This window comes from Carcharodon carcharias, assembly GCF_017639515.1.
Source record: "Carcharodon carcharias isolate sCarCar2 chromosome 29 unlocalized genomic scaffold, sCarCar2.pri SUPER_29_unloc_7, whole genome shotgun sequence".
Classification (NCBI taxonomy): domain Eukaryota; kingdom Metazoa; phylum Chordata; class Chondrichthyes; order Lamniformes; family Lamnidae; genus Carcharodon; species Carcharodon carcharias.
Window position 1 is genome coordinate 146,356 of NW_024470680.1, and position 24,261 is coordinate 170,616.

Below are 24,261 nucleotides of genomic sequence, written 5' to 3' on the forward strand. Positions count from 1 at the left end.
ACCTGTGTTATTTGGTGTGATTCTGGTGTGACAGTGCCTGTGTTATGTGGTGTGATTCTGGTGTTGCTGTACCTGTGTTATTTGGTGTGATTCTGGTGTGACTGTGCCTGTGTTATTTGGTGTGATTCTGGTGTTGCTGGACCTGTGTTATTTGTTGTGATACTGGTTTTGCTGTACCTGTGTTATTTGGTGTGATTCTGGTTTTGCTGTACCTGTGTTATTTGGAGTGATTCTGGTGTTGCTGTACCTGTGTTATTTGGAGTGATTCTGGTGTTGCTGTACCTGTGTTATTTGATGTGATTCTGGTATGACCGTGCCTGTGTTATTTGGTGTGATTCTGGTGTAAATGTGCCTGTGTTATTTGGTGTGATTCTGGTGTTGCTGTACCTGTGTTGTTTGGTGTGATTCTGGTGTGAATGTGCCTGTGTTATTGGGTGCGATTCTGGTGTTGCTGTACCTGTGTTATTTGGTGTGATTCTGGTGTGACAGTGCCTGTGTTATTTGGTGTGATTCTGGTGTTGCTGTACCTGTGTTATTTGGTGTGATTCTGGTTTTGCTGTACCTGTGTTATTTAGAGTGATTCTGGTGTTGCTGTACCTGTGGTATTTGGTGTGATTCAGGTGTGAATGTGCCTGTGTTATTTGGTGTGATTCTGGTGTTAATGTGCCTGAGTTATTTGGTGTGATTGTGGTGTTGCTGTACCTGTGGTATTTGGTGTGATTCTGGTGTTACTGTGCCTGAGTTATTTGGTGTGATTCTGGAGTTGCTGTACCTGTGTTATTTGGTGTGATTCTGGTGTTGCTGTACCTGTGTTATTTGGTGTGATTCTGGTGTTGCTGTACCTGTGTTATTTGGTGCGATTCTGGTGTTGCTGGACCTGTGTTATTTTTTGCGATTCCGGTGTTGCTGGACCTGTGTTATTTGGTGTGATTCTGGTATGACCGTGCCTGTGTTATTTGGTGTGATTCTGGTGTTACTGTATCTGTGTTATTTGGTGTGATGCTGGTGTTGCTGGACCTGTGTTATTTGGTGTGAATCTGGTTTTGCTGCACCAGTGTTATTTGGTGTGATTCTGGTTTTGCTGTACCTGTGTTATTTGGAGTGATTCTGGTGTTGCTGTACCTGTGTTATTTGGTGTGATTCTGGTATGACCCTGCCTGTGTTATTTGGTGAGATTCTGGTGTGACCGTGCCAGTGTTATTTGGTGTGATTCTTGTGTTGCTGTACCTGTTTTATTTGTTGTGATTCTCGTGTTGCTGTACCTGTGTTATTTGGTGTGATTCTGGTTTTGCTGGACCTGTGTTTTTGGGAGTGATTCTGGTGTTGCTGTACTTGTGTTATTTGGTGTGATTCTGGTGTGATCGTGCCTGTGTTATTTGGTGTGATTCTGGTGTTGCTGTTCCTGTGTTATTTGGTGTGATTCTGGTGTTGCTGTACCTGTGTTATTTGGTGAGATTCTGGTGTTGCTGTACCTGTGTTATTTGGTGTGATTCTGGTGTTGCTGTACCTGTGTTATTGGTTGTGATTCTGGTGTTGCTGTACCTTAGTTATTTGGTATGATTCTGGTGTTGCTGTACCTGTGTTATTGGGTGTGATTCTGGTGTTACTGTACCTGTGTTATTGGGTGTGATTCTGGTGTTACTGTACCTGTGTTATTGGGTGTGATTCTGGTGTTACTGTACCTGTGTTATTTGGTGTGATTCTGGTGTGACCGTGCCTGTGTTATTTGGTGTGATTCTGGTGTGACCTTGCCTGTGTTATTTGCTATGATTCTGGTGTGGCCATGCCTGTGATATTTGGTGCTATTCTGGTGTGACTGTGCCTGTGTTATTTGGTGTGATTCTGGTGTTGCTATACCTGTGTTATTTGCTGTGATTCTGGTGTTGCTGTACCTGTGTTGTTTGGTGTGATTCTGGTGCTGCTTTATCTGTGTTATTTGGTGTGATTCTGGAGCTGCTGTACCTGTGTTATTTGGTGTGATTCTGGTGTGACAGTGCCTGTGTTATTTGGTGTGATTCTGGTGTTGCTGTACCTGTGTTATTTGGTGTGATTCTGGTTTTGCTGTACCTGTGTAATTTGGAGTGATTCTGGTGTTGCTGTACCTGTGGTATTTGGTGTGATTCAGGTGTGAATGTGCCTGTGTTATTTGGTGTGATTCTGGTGTTACTGTGCCTGAGTTATTTGGTGTGATTGTGGTGTTGCTGTACCTGTGGTATTTGGTGTGATTCTGGTGTTGCTGTACCTGTGTTATTTGGTGTGATTCTGGAGTTGCTGTACCTGTGTTATTTGGTGTGATTCTGGTGTTGCTGTACCTGTGTTATTTGGTGCGATTCTGGGGTTGCTGTACCTGTGTTATTTGGTGTGATTCTCGTATTCCTGTACCTGTGTTATTTGGTGTGATTCTGGTGTTGCTGTACCTGTGTTATTTGGTGTGATTCTGGTGTTGCTGTATCTGTGATATTTGGTGTGATTCTGGTGTTGCTGTACCTGTGTTATTTGGTGTGATTCTGGTGTTGCTGTACCTGTGTTGTTTGGTGTGATTCTGGTGTTGCTCTACCTGTGTTATTTTTTGCGATTCCGGTGTTGCTGGACCTGTGTTATTTGGTGTGATTCTGGTATGACCGTGCCTGTGTTATTTGGTGTGATTCTGGTGTTACTGTATCTGTGTTATTTGGTGTGATGCTGGTGTTGCTGGACCTGTGTTATTTGGTGTGAATCTGGTTTTGCTGCACCAGTGTTATTTGGTGTGATTCTGGTTTTGCTGTACCTGTGTTATTTGGAGTGATTCTGGTGTTGCTGTACCTGTGTTATTTGGTGTGATTCTGGTATGACCCTGCCTGTGTTATTTGGTGAGATTCTGGTGTGACCGTGCCAGTGTTATTTGGTGTGATTCTTGTGTTGCTGTACCTGTTTTATTTGTTGTGATTCTCGTGTTGTTGTACCTGTGTTATTTGGTGTGATTCTGGTTTTGCTGGACCTGTGTTTTTGGGAGTGATTCTGGTGTTGCTGTACTTGTGTTATTTGGTGTGATTCTGGTGTGATCGTGCCTGTGTTATTTGGTGTGATTCTGGTGTTGCTGTTCCTGTGTTATTTGGTGTGATTCTGGTGTTGCTGTACCTGTGTTATTTGGTGAGATTCTGGTGTTGCTGTAACTGTGTAATTTGGTGTGATTCTGGTGTTGCTGTTCTTGTGTTATTTGGTGTGATTCTGGTGTGACCGTGCGTGTGTCATTTGGTGTGATTCAGGTGATGCTGTACCTGTTTTATTTGTTGTGATTCTGGCGTTGCTCTACCTGTGTTATTTGGTGTGATTCTGGTGTTGCTGTACCTGTGTTATTTGGTGCGATTCTGGTGATGCAGTACCTGTGGTAATTTGTGAGATTCTGGTGCTGCTGTACCTGTGTTGTTTGGTGTGATTCTGGTGATGCTGTACCTGTGTTATTTGGTGTGATTATGGTGTTGATGCACCAGTGTTATTTGGTGTGATTCTGGTGCTGCTGTACCTGTGGTATTTGGTGTGATTCTGGTGTTGCTGTACCTGTGTTGTTTGGTGTGATTCTGGTGTTGCTGTACCTGTGTTATTTGGTGTGATTCTGGTGAGACTGTACCAGTGTTATTTGGTGTGATTCAGGTGATGCTGTACCTGTTTTATTTGTTGTGATTCTGGCGTTGCTCTACCTGTGTTATTTGGTGTGATTCTGGTGTTGCTGTACCTGTGTTATTTGGTGCGATTCTGGTGTTGCTGTACCTGTGTTATTTGGTGTGATTCTGGTGTTGCTGTACCTGTGTTGTTTGGTGTGATTCTGGTGCTGCTGTATCTGTGTTATTTGGTGTGATTCTGGTGAGACTGTACCAGTGTTATTTGGTGTGATTCTGGTGTGACTGTACCAGTGTTGTTTGGTGTGGTTCTGGTGTTCCAGTACCTGTGTTATTTGGTGTGATTCTGGTGTTGCTGTACCTGTGTTGTTTGGTGTGATTCTGGTGGTGCTGTACCTGTGTTGTTTGGTGTGATTCTGGTGTTGTCACGTGTGTTGTTTGGTGTGATTCTGGTGTTGCAGTACCTGTGTTGTTTGGTGTGATTCTGGTGTTGCTGTACCTGTGTTATTTGGTGTGATTCTGGTGTTGCTATACCTGTGTTATTTGGTGCGATTCTGGGGTTGCTGTACCTGTGTTATTTGGTGTGATTCTGGTATTCCTGTACCTGTGTTATTTGGTGTGATTCTGGTGTTGCTGTACCTGTGTTATTTGGTGTGATTCTGGTGTTGCTGTATCTGTGATATTTGGTGTGATTCTGGTGTTGCTGTACCTGTGTTGTTTGGTGTGATTCTGGTGTTGCTCTACCTGTGTTATTTTTTGCGATTCCGGTGTTGCTGGACCTGTGTTATTTGGTGTGATTCTGGTATGACCGTGCCTGTGTTATTTGGTGTGATTCTGGTGTTACTGTATCTGTGTTATTTGGTGTGATGCTGGTGTTGCTGGACCTGTGTTATTTGGTGTGAATCTGGTTTTGCTGCACCAGTGTTATTTGGTGTGATTCTGGTTTTGCTGTACCTGTGTTATTTGGAGTGATTCTGGTGTTGCTGTACCTGTGTTATTTGGTGTGATTCTGGTATGACCCTGCCTGTGTTATTTGGTGAGATTCTGGTGTGACCGTGCCAGTGTTATTTGGTGTGATTCTTGTGTTGCTGTACCTGTTTTATTTGTTGTGATTCTCGTGTTGCTGTACCTGTGTTATTTGGTGTGATTCTGGTTTTGCTGGACCTGTGTTTTTGGGAGTGATTCTGGTGTTGCTGTACTTGTGTTATTTGGTGTGATTCTGGTGTGATCGTGCCTGTGTTATTTGGTGTGATTCTGGTGTTGCTGTACCTGTGTTATTTGGTGAGATTCTGGTGTTGCTGTACCTGTGTAATTTGGTGTGATTCTGGTGTTGCTGTTCTTGTGTTATTTGGTGTGATTCTGGTGTTGCTGTACCTGTGTTATTTGGTGAGATTCTGGTGTTGCTGTACCTGTGTTATTTGGTGAGATTCTGGTGTTGCTGTACCTGTGTTATTTGGTGTGATTCTGGTGTTGCTGTACCTGTGTTATTTGGTGTGATTCTGGTGTGACCGTGCGTGTGTCATTTGGTGTGATTCAGGTGATGCTGTACCTGTTTTATTTGTTGTGATTCTGGCGTTGCTCTACCTGTGTTATTTGGTGTGATTCTGGTGTTGCTGTACCTGTGTTATTTGGTGCGATTCTGGTGATGCATTACCTGTGGTAATTTGTGAGATTCTGGTGCTGCTGTACCTGTGTTGTTTGGTGTGATTCTGGTGATGCTGTACCTGTGTTATTTGGTGTGATTACGGTGTTGATGCACCAGTGTTATTTGGTGTGATTCTGGTGCTGCTGTACCTGTGGTATTTGGTGTGATTCTGGTGTTGCTGTACCTGTGTTGTTTGGTGTGATTCTGGTGTTGCTGTACCTGTGTTATTTGGTGTGATTCTGGTGAGACTGTACCAGTGTTATTTGGTGTGATTCTGGTGATGCTGTACCTGTTTTATTTGTTGTGATTCTGGCATTGCTCTACCTGTGTTATTTGGTGTGATTCTGGTGTTGCTGTACCTGTGTTATTTGGTGCGATTCTGGTGTTGCTGTACCTGTGTTATTTGGTGTGATTCTGGTGTTGCTGTACCTGTGTTGTTTGGTGTGATTCTGGTGCTGCTGTATCTGTGTTATTTGGTGTGATTCTGGTGAGACTGTACCAGTGTTATTTGGTGTGATTCTGGTGTGACTGTACCAGTGTTGTTTGGTGTGATTCTGGTGTTCCAGTACCTGTGTTATTTGGTGTGATTCTGGTGTTGCTGTACCTGTGTTGTTTGGTGTGATTCTGGTGGTGCTGTACCTGTGTTGTTTGGTGTGATTCTGGTGCTGCTGTACCTGTGTTATTTGGTGTGATTCTGGTATGACCCTGCCTGTGTTATTTGGTGAGATTCTGGTGTGACCGTGCCAGTGTTATTTGGTGTGATTCTTGTGTTGCTGTACCTGTTTTATTTGTTGTGATTCTCGTGTTGCTGTACCTGTGTTATTTGGTGTGATTCTGGTTTTGCTGGACCTGTGTTTTTGGGAGTGATTCTGGTGTTGCTGTACTTGTGTTATTTGGTGTGATTCTGGTGTGATCGTGCCTGTGTTATTTGGTGTGATTCTGGTGTTGCTGTGCCTGCGTTATTTGGTGTGATTCTGTTGTTGCTGTACCTGTGTTATTTGGTGTGATTCTGGTGTTGCTGTACCTGTGTTATTGGGTGTGATTCTGGTGTTGCTGTACCTTAGTTATTTGGTATGATTCTGGTGTTGCTGTACCTGTGTTATTGGGTGTGATTCTGGTGTTACTGTACCTGTGTTATTGGGTGTGATTCTGGTGTTACTGTACCTGTGTTATTTGGTGTGATTCTGGTGTTGCTGTACTTGTGTTATTGGGTGTGATTCTGGTGTTACTGTCCCTGTGTTATTTGGTGTGATTCTGGTGTGACCGTGCCTGTGTTATTTGGTGTGATTCTGGTGTGACCTTGCCTGTGTTATTTGCTATGATTCTGGTGTGGCCATGCCTGTGTTATTTGGTGCTATTCTGGTGTGACTGTGCCTGTGTTATTTGGTGTGATTCTGGTGTTGCTGTACCTGTTTTATTTGTTGTGATTCTGGTGTTGCTCTACCTGTGTTATTTGTTGTGATTCTGGTGTTGCTGTACCTGTGTTATTTGGTGTGATTCTGGTATGACCGTGCCTGTGTTATTTGGTGTGATTCTGGTGTTACTGTACCTGTGTTAATTGATGTGATTCTGGTGTTGCTGTACCTGTGTTATTTGGTGTGATTCTGGTTTTGCTGTACCTGTGTTATTTGGTGTGATTCTGGTGTTGCTGTTCCTGTGTTATTTGGTGTGATTCTAGTGTTGCTGTACCTGTGTTATTTGGTGTGATTCTAGTGTTGCTGTACCTGTGTTATTTGGTGAGATTCTGGTGTTGCTGTACCTGTGTAATTTGGTGTGATTCTGGTGTTGCTGTTCTTGTGTTATTTGGTGTGATTCTGGTGTTGCTGTACCTGTGTTATTTGGTGAGATTCTGGTGTTGCTGTACCTGTGTTATTTGGTGAGATTCTGGTGTTGCTGTACCTGTGTTATTTGGTGTGATTCTGGTGTTGCTGTACCTGTGTTATTTGGTGTGATTCTGGTGTGACCGTGCCTGTGTCATTTGGTGTGATTCAGGTGATGCTGTACCTGTTTTATTTGTTGTGATTCTGGCGTTGCTCTACCTGTGTTATTTGGTGTGATTCTGGTGTTGCTGTACCTGTGTTATTTGGTGCGATTCTGGTGATGCAGTACCTGTGGTAATTTGTGAGATTCTGGTGCTGCTGTACCTGTGTTGTTTGGTGTGATTCTGGTGATGCTGTATCTGTGTTATTTGGTGTGATTATGGTGTTGATGCACCTGTATTGTTTGGTGTGATTCTGGTGCTGCTGTACCTGTGGTATTTGGTGTGATTCTGGTGTTGCTGTACCTGTGTTGTTTGGTGTGATTCTGGTGTTGCTGTACCTGTGTTATTTGGTGTGATTCTGGTGAGACTGTACCAGTGTTATTTGGTGTGATTCTGGTGATGCTGTACCTGTTTTATTTGTTGTGATTCTGGCGTTGCTCTACCTGTGTTATTTGGTGTGATTCTGGTGTTGCTGTACCTGTGTTATTTGGTGCGATTCTGGTGATGCAGTACCTGTGGTAATTTGTGAGATTCTGGTGTTGCTGTACCTGTGTTATTTGGTGTGATTATGCTGTTGATGCACCTGTATTGTTTGGTGTGATTCTGGTGCTGCTGTACCTGTGGTATTTGGTGTGATTCTAGTGTTGCTGTACCTGTGTTGTTTGGTGTGATTCTGGTGCTGCTGTACCTGTGTTATTTGGTGTGATTCTGGTGAGACTGTACCAGTGTTATTTGGTGTGATTCTGGTGTGACTGTACCAGTGTTGTTTGGTGTGATTCTGGTGTTCCAGTACCTGTGTTATTTGGTGTGATTCTGGTGTTGCTGTACCTGTGTTGTTTGGTGTGATTCTGGTGGTGCTGTACCTGTGTTGTTTGGTGTGATTCTGGTGTTGTCACGTGTGTTGTTTGGTGTGATTCTGGTGTTGCAGTACCTGTGTTGTTTGGTGTGATTCTGGTGTTGCTGTACCTGTGTCATTTGGTGTGATTCTGGTGTTGTCACGTGTGTTGTTTGATGTGATTCTGGTGTTGCTGTACCTGTGTTGTTTGCTGTGATTCTGGTGTTGCTGTAAATGTGTTGTTTGGTGTGATTCTGGTGTTGCTGTACCTGTATTATTTGGTGTGATTCTGGTGTTGCTGCACCTGTGTTACTGGGTGTGATTCTGGTGTTTCTGTAGCTGGGTAATTTGGTGTGAATCTGGTGTTGCTGTACCTGTGTTATTTGGTGTGGTTCTGGTTTTGCTGTACCTGTGTTGTTTGGTGTGATTCTGGTGTTGCTGTACCTGTGTTGTTTGGTGTGATTCTGGTGTTGCTGTACCTGTGTCATTTGGTGTGATTCTGGTTTTGCTGTACCTGTTTTATTTGGTGTGATTCTGGTGTTGCTGTACCTGTTTTATTTGTTGTGATTCTGGTGTTGCTCTACCTGTGTTATTTGGTGTGATTCTGGTGTTGCTGTACCTGTGTTGTTTGGTGTGATTCTGGTGTTGCTGTACCTGTGTTATTTGGTGTGATTCTGGTGAGACTGTACCAGTGTTATTTGGTGTGATTCTGGTGTGACTGTACCAGTGTTGTTTGGTGTGATTCTGGTGTTGCTGTACCTGTGTTATTTGGTGTGATTCTGGTGTTGCTGTACCTGTGTTGTTTGGTGTGATTCTGGTGGTGCTGTACCTGTGTTGTTTGGTGTGATTCGGGTGTTGCTGTACCTGTGTTGTTTGGTGTGATTCGGGTGTTGCTGTACCTGTGTTGTTTGGTGTGATTCTGGTGTTGCTGTACCTGTGTTGTTTGGTGTGATTCTGGTGTTGCTGTACCTGCGTTATTGGGTGTGATTATGGTGTTTCTGTAGCTGGGCAATTTGGTGTGATTCTGGTGTTGCTGTACCGGTGTTATTTGGTTTGATTTTGGTGTTGCTGTACCTGTGTTATTGGGTGTGGTTCTGGTGTTGCTGGACGTGTGTTATTTGGTGTGATTCTGGTTTCGCTATACCTGTGTTATTTGGTGTGATTCTGGTTTTGCTGTACCTGTGTTATTTGGAGTGATTCTGGTGTTGCTGTACCTGTGTCATTTGGTGTGATTCTGGTATGACCCTGCCTGTGTTATTTGGTGTTATTCTGGTGTTGCTTTACCTGTGTTATTGGGTGCGATTCTGGTTTTGCTGTACCTGTGTTATTTGGTGTGATACTGGTTTTGCTGTACCTGTGTTATTTGGTGTGATTCTGCTGTTGCTGTACCTGTGTTATTTGGTGTGATTCTGGTGTGACTGTACCAGTGTTATTTGGTGTGATTCTGGTGTGACTGTACCAGTGTTGTTTGGTGAGATTCTGGTGTTGCTGTACCTGTGTTATTTGGTGTGATTCTGGTGTTGCTGTACCTGTGTTGTTTGGTGTGATTCTGGTGCTGCTTTACCTGTGTTATTTGGTGTGATTCTGGTGCTGCTGTACCTGTGTTATTTGGTGTGATTCTGGTGTGACAGTGCCTGTGTTATTTGGCGTGATTCTGGTGTTGCTGTACCTGTGTTATTTGGTGTGATTCTGGTTTTGCTGTACCTGTGTTATTTGGAGTGATTCTGGTGTTGCTGTACCTGTGTTATTTGGTGTGATTCTGGTATGACCCTGCCTGTGTTATTTGGTGTGATTCAGGTGTGAATGTGCCTGTGTTATTTGGTGTGATTCTGGTGTTGCTCTACCTGTGTTATTTGGTGTGATTCTGGTGTTGCTGTGCCTGCGTTATTTGGTGTGATTCTGGTGTGACCGTGCCTGTGTTATTTGGTGTGATTCTGGTGTGACCGTGCCTGTGTTATTTGGTGTGATTCTGGTGTTGCTGTACCTGTGTTATTTGGTGTGATTCTGGTGTTGCTGTACCTGTGTTGTTTGGTGTGATTCTGGTGTGACTGTACCTGTGTTATTTGGTGTGATTCTGGTGTTGCTCTACCTGTGTTATTTGGTGTGATTCTGGTGTTGCTGTACCTGTGTTGATTGGTGTGATTCTGGTGCTGCTGTACCTGTGTTATTTGGAGTGATTGTGGGATGACACTGCCTGTGTTATTTGGCGTGATTCTGGTATGACCCTGCCTGTGTTATTTGGTGTGATTCTGGTGTGACCGTGCCTGTGTTATTTGGTGTGATTCTGGTGTTGCTGTACCTGTGTTATTTGGTGTGATTCTGGTGTGACTGTGCCTGTGTTATTTGGTGTGATTCTGGTGTTGCTGGACCTGTGTTATTTGTTGTGATTCTGGTTTTGCTGTACCTGTGTTATTTGGTGTGATTCTGGTTTTGCTGTACCTGTGTTATTTGGAGTGATTCTGGTGTTGCTGTACCTGTGTTATTTGGAGTGATTCTGGTGTTGCTGTACCTGTGTTATTTGGTGTGATTCTGGTATGACCCTGCCTGTGTTATTTGGTGTGATTCTGGTGTGACTGTGCCTGTGTTATTTGGTGTGATTCTGGTGTTGCTGTACCTGTGTTGTTTGGTGTGATTCTGGTGTTGCTGTTCTTGTGTTATTTGGTGTGATTCTGGTGTTGCTGTACCTGTGTTATTTGGTGAGATTCTGGCGTTGCTGTACCTGTGTTATTTGGTGAGATTCTGGTGTTGCTGTACCTGTGTTATTTGGTGTGATTCTGGTGTTGCTGTACCTGTGTTATTTGGTGTGATTCTGGTGTGACCGTGCGTGTGTCATTTGGTGTGATTCAGGTGATGCTGTACCTGTTTTATTTGTTGTGATTCTGGCGTTGCTCTACCTGTGTTATTTGGTGTGATTCTGGTGTTGCTGTACCTGTGTTATTTGGTGCGATTCTGGTGATGCAGTACCTGTGGTAATTTGTGAGATTCTGGTGCTGCTGTACCTGTGTTGTTTGGTGTGATTCTGGTGATGCTGTACCTGTGTTATTTGGTGTGATTATGGTGTTGATGCACCAGTGTTATTTGGTGTGATTCTGGTGCTGCTGTACCTGTGGTATTTGGTGTGATTCTGGTGTTGCTGTACCTGTGTTGTTTGGTGTGATTCTGGTGTTGCTGTACCTGTGTTATTTGGTGTGATTCTGGTGAGACTGTACCAGTGTTATTTGGTGTGATTCTGGTGATGCTGTACCTGTTTTATTTGTTGTGATTCTGGCATTGCTCTACCTGTGTTATTTGGTGTGATTCTGGTGTTGCTGTACCTGTGTTATTTGGTGCGATTCTGGTGTTGCTGTACCTGTGTTATTTGGTGTGATTCTGGTGTTGCTGTACCTGTGTTGTTTGGTGTGATTCTGGTGCTGCTGTATCTGTGTTATTTGGTGTGATTCTGGTGAGACTGTACCAGTGTTATTTGGTGTGATTCTGGTGTGACTGTACCAGTGTTGTTTGGTGTGATTCTGGTGTTCCAGTACCTGTGTTATTTGGTGTGATTCTGGTGTTGCTGTACCTGTGTTGTTTGGTGTGATTCTGGTGGTGCTGTACCTGTGTTGTTTGGTGTGATTCTGGTGCTGCTGTACCTGTGTTATTTGGTGTGATTCTGGTATGACCCTGCCTGTGTTATTTGGTGAGATTCTGGTGTGACCGTGCCAGTGTAATTTGGTGTGATTCTTGTGTTGCTGTACCTGTTTTATTTGTTGTGATTCTCGTGTTGCTGTACCTGTGTTATTTGGTGTGATTCTGGTTTTGCTGGACCTGTGTTTTTGGGAGTGATTCTGGTGTTGCTGTACTTGTGTTATTTGGTGTGATTCTGGTGTGATCGTGCCTGTGTTATTTGGTGTGATTCTGGTGTTGCTGTTCCTGTGTTATTTGGTGTGATTCTGGTGTTGCTGTACTTGTGTTATTGGGTGTGATTCTGGTGTTACTGTCCCTGTGTTATTTGGTGTGATTCTGGTGTTGCTCCACCTGTGTTATTTGGTGTGATTCTGGTGTTGCTGTACCTGTGTTGATTGGTGTGATTCTGGTGCTGCTGTACCTGTGTTATTTGGAGTGATTCTGGGATGACACTGCCTGTGTTATTTGGTGTGATTCTGGTATGACCCTGCCTGTGTTATTTGGTGTGATTCTGGTGTGACCGTGCCTGTGTTATTTGGTGTGATTCTGGTGTTGCTGTACCTGTGTTATTTGGTGTGATTCTGGTGTTGCTGTACCTGTGTTATTTGGTGTGATTCTGGTGTGACTGTGCCTGTGTTATTTGGTGTGATTCTGGTGTTGCTGGACCTGTGTTATTTGTTGTGATTCTGGTTTTGCTGTACCTGTGTTATGTGGTGTGATTCCGGTTTTGCTGTACCTGTGTTATTTGGAGTGATTCTGGTGTTGCTGTACCTGTGTTATTTGGAGTGATTCTGGTGTTGCTGTACCTGTGTTATTTGGTGTGATTCTGGTATGACCCTGCCTGTGTTATTTGGTGTGATTCTGGTGTGACTGTGCCTGTGTTATTTGGTGTGATTCTGGTGTTGCTGTACCTGTGTTGTTTGGTGTGATTCTGGTGTGACTGTACCAGTGTTATTTGGTGTGATTCTGGTGTTGCTGTACCTGTGTTATTTGGTGTGATTCTCGTATGACCGTGCCTGTGTTATTTGGTGGGATTCTGGTGTGACCGTGCTTGTGTTATTTGGTGTGATTCTGGTGTTGCTGTACCTGTTATTTGGTGTGATTCTGTTGTTGCTGTACCTGTGTTATTTGGTGTGATTCTGGTGTTGCTGTACCTGTGTTATTGGGTGTGATTCTGGTGTTGCTGTACCTTAGTTATTTGGTATGATTCTGGTGTTGCTGTACCTGTGTTATTGGGTGTGATTCTCGTGTTACTGTACCTGTGTTATTGGGTGTGATTCTGGTGTTACTGTACCTGTGTTATTTGGTGTGATTCTGGTGTTGCTGTACTTGTGTTATTGGGTGTGATTCTGGTGTTACTGTCCCTGTGTTATTTGGTGTGATTCTGGTGTGACCGTGCCTGTGTTATTTGGTGTGATTCTGGTGTGACCTTGCCTGTGTTATTTGCTATGATTCTGGTGTGGCCATGCCTGTGTTATTTGGTGCTATTCTGGTGTGACTGTGCCTGTGTTATTTGGTGTGATTCTGGTGTTGCTGTACCTGTTTTATTTGTTGTGATTCTGGTGTTGCTCTACCTGTGTTATTTGTTGTGATTCTGGTGTTGCTGTACCTGTGTTATTTGGTGTGATTCTGGTATGACCGTGCCTGTGTTATTTGGTGTGATTCTGGTGTTACTGTACCTGTGTTAATTGATGTGATTCTGGTGTTGCTGTACCTGTGTTATTTGGTGTGATTCTGGTTTTGCTGTACCTGTGTTATTTGGTGTGATTCTGGTGTTGCTGTTCCTGTGTTATTTGGTGTGATTCTAGTGTTGCTGTACCTGTGTTATTTGGTGAGATTCTGGTGTTGCTGTACCTGTGTAATTTGGTGTGATTCTGGTGTTGCTGTTCTTGTGTTATTTGGTGTGATTCTGGTGTTGCTGTACCTGTGTTATTTGGTGAGATTCTGGTGTTGCTGTACCTGTGTTATTTGGTGAGATTCTGGTGTTGCTGTACCTGTGTTATTTGGTGTGATTCTGGTGTTGCTGTACCTGTGTTATTTGGTGTGATTCTGGTGTGACCGTGCCTGTGTCATTTGGTGTGATTCAGGTGATGCTGTACCTGTTTTATTTGTTGTGATTCTGGCGTTGCTCTACCTGTGTTATTTGGTGTGATTCTGGTGTTGCTGTACCTGTGTTATTTGGTGCGATTCTGGTGATGCAGTACCTGTGGTAATTTGTGAGATTCTGGTGCTGCTGTACCTGTGTTGTTTGGTGTGATTCTGGTGATGCTGTACCTGTGTTATTTGGTGTGATTATGGTGTTGATGCACCTGTATTGTTTGGTGTGATTCTGGTGATGCTGTACCTGTGGTATTTGGTGTGATTCTGGTGTTGCTGTACCTGTGTTGTTTGGTGTGATTCTGGTGTTGCTGTACCTGTGTTATTTGGTGTGATTCTGGTGAGACTGTACCAGTGTTATTTGGTGTGATTCTGGTGATGCTGTACCTGTTTTATTTGTTGTGATTCTGGCGTTGCTCTACCTGTGTTATTTGGTGTGATTCTGGTGTTGCTGTACCTCTGTTATTTGGTGCGATTCTGGTGATGCAGTACCTGTGGTAATTTGTGAGATTCTGGTGTTGCTGTACCTGTGTTATTTGGTGTGATTATGGTGTTGATGCACCTGTATTGTTTGGTGTGATTCTGGTGCTGCTGTACCTGTGGTATTTGGTGTGATTCTGGTGTTGCTGTACCTGTGTTGTTTGGTGTGATTCTGGTGCTGCTGTACCTGTGTTATTTGGTGTGATTCTGGTGAGACTGTACCAGTGTTATTTGGTGTGATTCTGGTGTGACTGTACCAGTGTTGTTTGGTGTGATTCTGGTGTTCCAGTACCTGTGTTATTTGGTGTGATTCTGGTGTTGCTGTACCTGTGTGGTTTGGTGTGATTCTGGTGGTGCTGTACCTGTGTTGTTTGGTGTGATTCTGGTGTTGTCACGTGTGTTGTTTGGTGTGATTCTGGTGTTGCAGTACCTGTGTTGTTTGGTGTGATTCTGGTGTTGCTGTACCTGTGTCATTTGGTGTGATTCTGGTGTTGTCACGTGTGTTGTTTGATGTGATTCTGGTGTTGCTGTACCTGTGTTGTTTGTTGTGATTCTGGTGTTGCTGTACCTGTGTTGTTTGGTGTGATTCTGGTGTTGCTGTACCTGTATTATTTGGTGTGATTCTGGTGTTGCTGCACCTGTGTTACTGGGTGTGATTCTGGTGTTTCTGTAGCTGGGTAATTTGGTGTGAATCTGGTGTTGCTGTACCTGTGTTATTTGGTGTGGTTCTGGTTTTGCTGTACCTGTGTTGTTTGGTGTGATTCTGGTGTTGCTGTACCTGTGTTGTTTGGTGTGATTCTGGTGTTGCTGTACCTGTGTCATTTGGTGTGATTCTGGTTTTGCTGTACCTGTTTTATTTGGTGTGATTCTGGTGTTGCTGTACCTGTTTTATTTGTTGTGATTCTGGTGTTGCTCTACCTGTGTTATTTGGTGTGATTCTGGTGTTGCTGTACCTGTGTTGTTTGGTGTGATTCTGGTGTTGCTGTACCTGTGTTATTTGGTGTGATTCTGGTGAGACTGTACCAGTGTTATTTGGTGTGATTCTGGTGTGACTGTACCAGTGTTGTTTGGTGTGATTCTGGTGTTGCTGTACCTGTGTTATTTGGTGTGATTCTGGTGTTGCTGTACCTGTGTTGTTTGGTGTGATTCTGGTGGTGCTGTACCTGTGTTGTTTGGTGTGGTTCGGGTGTTGCTGTACCTGTGTTGTTTGGTGTGATTCGGGTGTTGCTGTACCTGTGTTGTTTGGTGTGATTCTGGTGTTGCTGTACCTGTGTTGTTTGGTGTGATTCTGGTGTTGCTGTACCTGCGTTATTGGGTGTGATTATGGTGTTTCTGTAGCTGGGCAATTTGGTGTGATTCTGGTGTTGCTGTACCGGTGTTATTTGGTTTGATTTTGGTGTTGCTGTACCTGTGTTATTGGGTGTGGTTCTGGTGTTGCTGGACGTGTGTTATTTGGTGTGATTCTGGTTTCGCTATACCTGTGTTATTTGGTGTGATTCTGGTTTTGCTGTACCTGTGTTATTTGGAGTGATTCTGGTGTTGCTGTACCTGTGTCATTTGGTGTGATTCTGGTATGACCCTGCCTGTGTTATTTGGTGTTATTCTGGTGTTGCTTTACCTGTGTTATTGGGTGCGATTCTGGTTTTGCTGTACCTGTGTTATTTGGTGTGATTCTGGTTTTGCTGTACCTGTGTTATTTGGTGTGATTCTGCTGTTGCTGTACCTGTGTTATTTGGTGTGATTCTGGTGTGACTGTACCAGTGTTATTTGGTGTGATTCTGGTGTGACTGTACCAGTGTTGTTTGGTGAGATTCTGGTGTTGCTGTACCTGTGTTATTTGGTGTGATTCTGGTGTTGCTGTACCTGTGTTGTTTGGTGTGATTCTGGTGCTGCTTTACCTGTGTTATTTGGTGTGATTCTGGTGCTGCTGTACCTGTGTTATTTGGTGTGATTCTGGTGTGACAGTGCCTGTGTTATTTGGCGTGATTCTGGTGTTGCTGTACCTGTGTTATTTGGTGTGATTCTGGTTTTGCTGTACCTGTGTTATTTGGAGTGATTCTGGTGTTGCTGTACCTGTGTTATTTGGTGTGATTCTGGTATGACCCTGCCTGTGTTATTTGGTGTGATTCAGGTGTGAATGTGCCTGTGTTATTTGGTGTGATTCTGGTGTTGCTCTACCTGTGTTATTTGGTGTGATTCTGGTGTTGCTGTGCCTGCGTTATTTGGTGTGATTCTGGTGTGACCGTGCCTGTGTTATTTGGTGTGATTCTGGTGTGACCGTGCCTGTGTTATTTGGTGTGATTCTGGTGTTGCTGTACCTGTGTTATTTGGTGTGATTCTGGTGTTGCTGTACCTGTGTTGTTTGGTGTGATTCTGGTGTGACTGTACCTGTGTTATTTGGTGTGATTCTGGTGTTGCTCTACCTGTGTTATTTGGTGTGATTCTGGTGTTGCTGTACCTGTGTTGATTGGTGTGATTCTGGTGCTGCTGTACCTGTGTTATTTGGAGTGATTGTGGGATGACACTGCCTGTGTTATTTGGCGTGATTCTGGTATGACCCTGCCTGTGTTATTTGGTGTGATTCTGGTGTGACCGTGCCTGTGTTATTTGGTGTGATTCTGGTGTTGCTGTACCTGTGTTATTTGGTGTGATTCTGGTGTGACTGTGCCTGTGTTATTTGGTGTGATTCTGGTGTTGCTGGACCTGTGTTATTTGTTGTGATTCTGGTTTTGCTGTACCTGTGTTATTTGGTGTGATTCTGGTTTTGCTGTACCTGTGTTATTTGGAGTGATTCTGGTGTTGCTGTACCTGTGTTATTTGGAGTGATTCTGGTGTTGCTGTACCTGTGTTATTTGGTGTGATTCTGGTATGACCCTGCCTGTGTTATTTGGTGTGATTCTGGTGTGACTGTGCCTGTGTTATTTGGTGTGATTCTGGTGTTGCTGTACCTGTGTTGTTTGGTGTGATTCTGGTGTGACTGTACCTGTGTTATTTGGTGTGATTCTGGTGTTGCTGTACCTGTGTTATTTGGTGTGATTCTGGTATGACCGTGCCTGTGTTATTTGGTGGGATTCTGGTGTGACCGTGCTTGTGTTATTTGGTGTGATTCTGGTGTTGCTGTACCTGTGTTATTTGGTGTGATTCTGGTGTTGCTTTACCTGTGTTATTTGGTGTGATTCTGGTGTTGCTGTGCCTGCGTTATTTGGTGTGATTCTGGTGTTGCTGTACCTGTGTTATTTGGTGTGATTCTGGTGTTGCTGTACCTGTGTTATTGGGTGTGATTCTGGTGTTGCTGTACCTTAGTTATTTGGTATGATTCTGGTGTTGCTGTACCTGTGTTATTGGGTGTGATTCTGGTGTTACTGTACCTGTGTTATTGGGTGTGATTCTGGTGTTACTGTACCTGTGTTATTTGGTGTGATTCTGGTGTTGCTGTACTTGTGTTATTGGGTGTGATTCTGGTGTTACTGTACCTGTGTTATTTGGTGTGATTCTGGTGTGACCGTGCCTGTGTTATTTGGTGTGATTCTGGTGTGACCTTGCCTGTGTTATTTGCTATGATTCTGGTGTGGCCATGCCTGTGTTATTTGGTGCTATTCTGGTGTGACTGTGCCTGTGTTATTTGGTGTGATTCTGGTGTTGCTGTACCTGTTTTATTTGTTGTGATTCTGGTGTTGCTCTACCTGTGTTATTTGTTGTGATTCTGGTGTTGCTGTACCTGTGTTATTTGGTGTGATTCTGGTATGACCGTGCCTGTGTTATTTGGTGTGATTCTGGTGTTACTGTACCTGTGTTAATTGATGTGATTCTGGTGTTGCTGTACCTGTGTTATTTGGTGTGATTCTGGTTTTGCTGTACCTGTGTTATTTGGTGTGATTCTGGTTTTGCTGTACCTGTGTTATTTGGTGTGTTTCTGGTTTTGCTGTACCTGAGTTATTTGGAGTGATTCTGGTGTTGCTGTACCTGTGTCATTTGGTGTGATTCTGGTATGACCCTGCCTGTGTTATTTGGTGTGATTCTGGTGTTGCTGTACCTGTGTTATTTGGTGTTATTCTGGTGTTGCTGTACCTGTGTTATTTGGTGTGATTCTGGTGTTGCTTTACCTGTGTTATTTGGTGTGATTCTGGTGTTGCTGTGCCTGCGTTATTTGGTGTGATTCTGGTGTTGCTGTACCTGTGTTATTTGGTGTGATTCTGGTATGACCGTGCCTGTGTTATTTGGTGGGATTCTGGTGTGACCGTGCTTGTGTTATTTGGTGTGATTCTGGTGTTGCTGTACCTGTGTTATTTGGTGTGATTCTGGTGTTGCTTTACCTGTGTTATTTGGTGTGATTCTGGTGTTGCTGTGCCTGCGTTATTTGGTGTGATTCTGGTGTTGCTGTACCTGTGTTATTTGGTGTGATTCTGGTGTTGCTGTACCTGTGTTATTGGGTGTGATTCTGGTGTTGCTGTACCTTAGTTATTTGGTATGATTCTGGTGTTGCTGTACCTGTGTTATTGGGTGTGATTCTGGTGTTACTGTACCTGTGTTATTGGGTGTGATTCTGGTGTTACTGTACCTGTGTTATTTGGTGTGATTCTGGTGTTGCTGTACTTGTGTTATTGGGTGTGATTCTGGTGTTACTGTACCTGTGTTATTTGGTGTGATTCTGGTGTGACCGTGCCTGTGTTATTTGGTGTGATTCTGGTGTGACCTTGCCTGTGTTATTTGCTATGATTCTGGTGTGGCCATGCCTGTGTTATTTGGTGCTATTCTGGTGTGACTGTGCCTGTGTTATTTGGTGTGATTCTGGTGTTGCTGTACCTGTTTTATTTGTTGTGATTCTGGTGTTGCTCTACCTGTGTTATTTGTTGTGATTCTGGTGTTGCTGTACCTGTGTTATATGGTGTGATTCTGGTATGACCGTGCCTGTGTTATTTGGTGTGATTCTGGTGTTACTGTACCTGTGTTAATTGATGTGATTCTGGTGTTGCTGTACCTGTGTTATTTGGTGTGATTCTGGTTTTGCTGTACCTGTGTTATTTGGTGTGATTCTGGTTTTGCTGTACCTGTGTTATTTGGTGTGTTTCTGGTTTTGCTGTACCTGAGTTATTTGGAGTGATTCTGGTGTTGCTGTACCTGTGTCATTTGGTGTGATTCTGGTATGACCCTGCCTGTGTTATTTGGTGTGATTCTGGTGTTGCTGTACCTGTGTTATTTGGTGTTATTCTGGTGTTGCTGTACCTGTGTTATTTGGTGTGATTCTGGTGTTGCTGTACCTGTGTTATTGGGTGTGATTCTGGTGTTACTGTACCTGTGTTATTGGGTGTGATTCTGGTGTTGCTGTACCTGTGCTATTTGGTGTGATTCTGGTGTTGCTGTACCTGTGTTATTGGGTGTGATTCTGGTGTTGCTGTACCTGTGTTATTTGGTGTGATTCTGGTGTTGCTGTACCTGTGTTATTGGGTGTGATTCTGGTGTTGCTGTACCTGTGTTATTGGGTGTGATTCTGGTGTTACTGTACCTGTGTTATTGGGCGTGATCCAGGTGTTGCAGTTGATCTGGTAGAACAAGATGTCAGCGCTGAAGTCTTCCTGCTCTGTCCGGCCTCCGGCCACCACCATTGTATCTCGGAAAAGCGCGGCTATGTGGAAAAACCGGGAGAAGGGCTAGAAATAACGGCAAAACATGAAACATTAAACACAGAAGGAAGGGCATTTTCATCTCCTTTGATCAGATTCGCCTGGCTGTGACTGTCTCCCGAGCGGCTTTGCCAAATACCTTTCGGCCGTAGGAGGGTGCAAGTAGGCTCCAGGTCAGGTTCGGCAGGTATAAACTATACAATTCACGTGAAGCTGAGACACTCTCCAGGTAAAATCGGTAGCCGCCAAACACATAGACAGCATCAGTGGCCTGGTGATAGACTGCCGAGTGGCCATACAGACCTGTAATGAGTAGAAAGCTAATTCAGCACAGAGCAAACTGAGCCCATCAGGCCATGTAAGCACTCAGCCCAGAACCAGGATAGGAACACCATGGTCACAACCATGAAAAACTGCCCCATGTTGTCTACCCCTTGGGTATCTGTATAGTACCCTCACTGTGTGGGACAGCATCTATGCACAGTGAGTCTCTCTCTCTCTGTGGGACAGCATCTATGCAGAGTGAGTGTCTTTCCCTCTGTGTGGGTGAGCATCTGTGTACACAGAGTCTCGCTCTCTGTGTGGGTCAGCGACTGTGTACACTGAGAGTCTCTCTCTCTGTGTGGGTCAGCATCTGTGTACACAGAGTCTCACTCTCTGTGTGGGTCAGCGTCTGTGTACACAGAGTCTCTCTCTCTCTCTCTGTGGGTCAGCGTCTGTGTACACAGTGAGAGTCTCTCTCTCTGTGTGGGTGAGCGCCTGTGTACACTGAGAGTCTCTCTCTCTGTGTGGGTCAGCGTCTGTGTACACAGAGTCTCTCTCTCTCTCTGTGGGTCAGCGTCTGTGTACACAGTGAGAGTCTCTCTCTCTGCGTGGGTCAGCGTCTGTGTACACTGAGAGTCTCTCTCTCTGTGTGGGTAAGCATCTGTGTACGGTGCGAGTCTCTCTCTCTCTGTGTGGGTCAGCGTCTGTGTACACTGAGAGTCTCTCTCTCTGTCTGGGTCAGCGTCTGTGTACAGTGAGAGTCTCTCTGTGTGGATCAGCGTCTGTGTACAGTGAGAGTCTCTCTGTGTGGGTCAGCGTCTGTGTACAGTGAGAGTCTCTCTCGCTGTGTGGGTAAGCATCTGTGTACGGTGCGAGTCTCTCTCTCTCTGTGGGTCAGCGTCTGTGTACACTGAGAGTCTCTCTGTGTGGGTCGGAGTCTGTGTACACTGAGAGTCTCTCTCTCTCTGTGTGGGTCAGCGTCTGTGTACACTGAGAGTCTCTCTCTCTCTGTGTGGGTCAGCGTCTGTGTACACCGAGAGTCTCTCTGTCTGGGTCAGCGTCTGTGTACAGTGAGAGTCTCTCTGTGTGGATCAGCGTCTGTGTACAGTGAGAGTCTCTCTGTGTGGGTCAGCGTCTGTGTACAGTGAGAGTCTCTCTCGCTGTGTGGGTAAGCATCTGTGTACGGTGCGAGTCTCTCTCTCTGTGTGGGTCAGCGTCTGTGTACACCGAGAGTCTCTCTGTGTGGGTCAGAGTCTGTGTACACTGAGAGTCTCTCTCTCTGTATGTGGGTCAGCGTCTGTATACACTGAGAGTCTCTCTCTCTGTCTGGGTCAGCATCTGTGTACAGTGAGAGTCTCTCTGTGTGGATCAGCGTCTGTGTACAGTGAGAGTCTCTCTGTGTGGGTCAGCGCCTGTGTACAGTGAGAGTCCCTTTCTCTGTGTGGGTCAGAGTCTGTGTACATAGTGACAGTCCCTCTCTCTGCGTGGGTGAGCATCTGTGTACACAGTGCAAGTCTCTCTCTGTGTCGGTCAGTGTCTGTGTACACAGAGTCACTCTCTCTCTGTGTGGGTCAGATTTTGTGTATACTGAGAGTCTCTCGGTGTGGGTCAGAGTCTGTGTACACTTAGAGTCTCTCTCTCTCTGTGGGTCAGAGTCTGTATACACAGAGTCTCTCTCTCTCTCTCTCTGTGGGTCAGCTTCTGTGTACAGTGAGAGTCTCTCTGTGTGGGTCAGCGTCTGTGTACAGTGAGATTCTCTTTCTCTGTGTGGGTCAGAGTCTGTGTACACAGTGACACTCTCTCTGTGTGGGTGAGCGTCTGTGTACACAGTGCGAGTCTCTCTGTGTGGGTCAGCGGCTGTGTACACAGAGTCTCTCTCTCTGTGTGGGTCAGCGTCTGTGTACACTAAGCGTCTCGCTGTGTGGGTCAGCGTCTGTGTACAGTGAGAGTCTGTGTGGGTAAGCATCTGTGTACACAGAGTCTCTCTCTCTCTGTGGGTCAGTCTGTGTACACAGAGAGAGTCTCTGTCTCTGTGATGGTCAGTGTCTGTGCACACAGTGTGATTCTCTCTCTCTATGGGTGAGGGGCTCTGTATAGTGAGCGCCTCTCTACGGATGAAGGGCTAAGTACCGTGTGAGTCTCTCTCTCTCTGGGGGTGAGGGGCTGTGTACAGTGTGAGTCTCTCTCTCTCTCTCTGGAGGTGAGGGGCTGTGTACAGTGAGAGTCTCTGTCTCGCTCTGTGGGTGTGGAGCTATGTACAGTGTCAGTCTCTCTCTCATTGTGGGTGAGGGGCTGTGTACAGTGTGAGTCTCTCTCTCACTGTGGGTGAGGGGCTATGTACAGTGTGAGTCTCTCATTGTGGGAGAGGGGCTGTGTAGAGTGTGAGTCCCTCTCTCAGTGGGTGAGGGGCTATGTACAGTGTGAGTCTCTCTCTCATCGTGGGTGAGAGGCTGTATAGAGTGTGAGTCCCTCTCTCAGTGGGTGAGGGGATGTGCACATTGAGAGTCTCACTGTGTGGGTGAGGAGCTGTGTACAGTGTGAGTCTCTCTCTGTGGGTGAGGGGCAGTGTACAGTGTGAGTCTCTCTCTGTGGGTGAGGGGCTGTGTACAGTGTGAGTCTCTCTCTCTGCGGGTGAGGGGCTGTGTACAGTGGGAGTCTCTCTCTCTGCGGGTGAGGGGCTATGTACAGTGTGAGTCTCACTCTCTCTGTGGGTGAGGGGCTGTCTACAGTGTGAGTCTCTTCCTCTGGGGGTGGGAGGCTGTGTACAGTGTGAGTCTCTCTCTCTGTGGGTGAGGGGCTGTGTACAGTGTGAGTCTCTCTCTCTGTGGGTGAGGGGCTGTGTACAGTGTGAGCCTATCTGTGGCTGAGGGGCTGTGTACAGTGTGAGTCTCTCTCTCTGTGGGTGAGGGGCTGTGTACAGTTAGAGACTCCCTCTCTCTCTATGGGTGAGGGGCTGTGTACAGTGACAGTCTCTCTCTGTGGGTGAGGGGCTGTGTACAGTGTGAGTCTCTCTCTCTGTGGGTGAGGGGCTGTGTACAGTGTGAGCCTATCTGTGGCTGAGGGGCTGTGTACAGTGTGAGTCTCTCCCTCTGTGGGTGAGGGGCTGTGTACAGTTAGAGTCTCTCTCTCTCTCTGTGGGTGAGGGGATGTGTACAGTGTGAGTCTCTCCCTCTATGGGTGAGGGGCTGTGTACAGTGTGAGTCTCTATCTGTGGGTGAGGGGCTGTGTACAGTGACAGTCTCTCTCTGTGGGTTAGGGGCTGTGTACAGTTAGAGTCTCTCTCTCTCTCTGTGGGTGAGGGGCTGTGTACAGTCTGAGTCACTATCTGTGGGTGAGGGGCTGTGTACAGTGAAAGTCTCTCTCCCTCTCTGTCGGTGAGTGGCTGTGTACAGTGTGAGTCTCTCTCTCTCTGTAGGTGAGGAGCTGTGTACAGTTTGAATCTCTCACTGAGGGTGAGGGGCTGTGTAAAGTGTGAGTCTCTATCTGTGGGTGAGGGGCAGTGTAGAGTGTGAGTCTCTCTCTCTATGGGTGAGGGGCTGTGTACAGTGTGAGTCTCTCCCTCTGTGGGTGAGGGGCTGTGTACAGTGTGAGTCTCTCTCTGTGGGTGAGGGGCTGTGTACAGTTAGAGTCTCTCTCTCTCTCTGTGGGTGAGGGGCTGTGTACAGTCTGAGTCACTATCTGTGGGTGAGGGGCTGTGTACAGTGAAAGTCTCTCTCTCTGTGGGTGTGGGGCTGTGTACAGTGTGAGTCTCTCTCTGTCTGGCTGTGGGGCTGTGTACAGTGTGAGTCTCTCTCTATAGGTGAGAGGCTGCATACAGTGTGAGTGTCTCTCTCTCTGTGGGTGAGGGGCTGTGTATAGTGTGAGTCTCGGCCTCTGTGGGTGAGGGGCTGCGTACAGTGTGAGCCCCTCTCTCTGTCAGTGAGGGGCTGTGTACAGTGTGAGTCTCTCTCTCTCTATTTGTCTGAGGGGCTGTGTAGAGTGTGAGTCTATCTGTGGGTGAGGGGCTGTGTACAGTGTGAGTCTCTCTCTGTGGGTGAGGTGCCGTGTACAGTGAGAGTCTCTCTCTCTCTCTGTGGCCA

The 24,261-nt window shown here is 45.5% G+C and overlaps 1 protein-coding gene across 1 annotated transcript in view; it reads right to left on the reverse strand.

Moving 5' to 3' along the window:
- The window catches only part of megf8 (multiple EGF-like-domains 8), a gene marked incomplete at its 3' end in the record, with an annotated part of 790,270 nt that overhangs the window by 47,125 nt on the left and 718,884 nt on the right, over nt 1-24,261 (reverse strand). Inside the window, exons 30-31 of the mRNA XM_041181277.1 lie at nt 20,058-20,221; nt 19,801-19,945 (exon numbers count right to left, since the gene is read on the reverse strand). Coding sequence (XP_041037211.1) covers nt 19,801-19,945; nt 20,058-20,221 — 309 coding nt within the window. The remainder of the gene's footprint in view (nt 1-19,800; nt 19,946-20,057; nt 20,222-24,261) is intronic.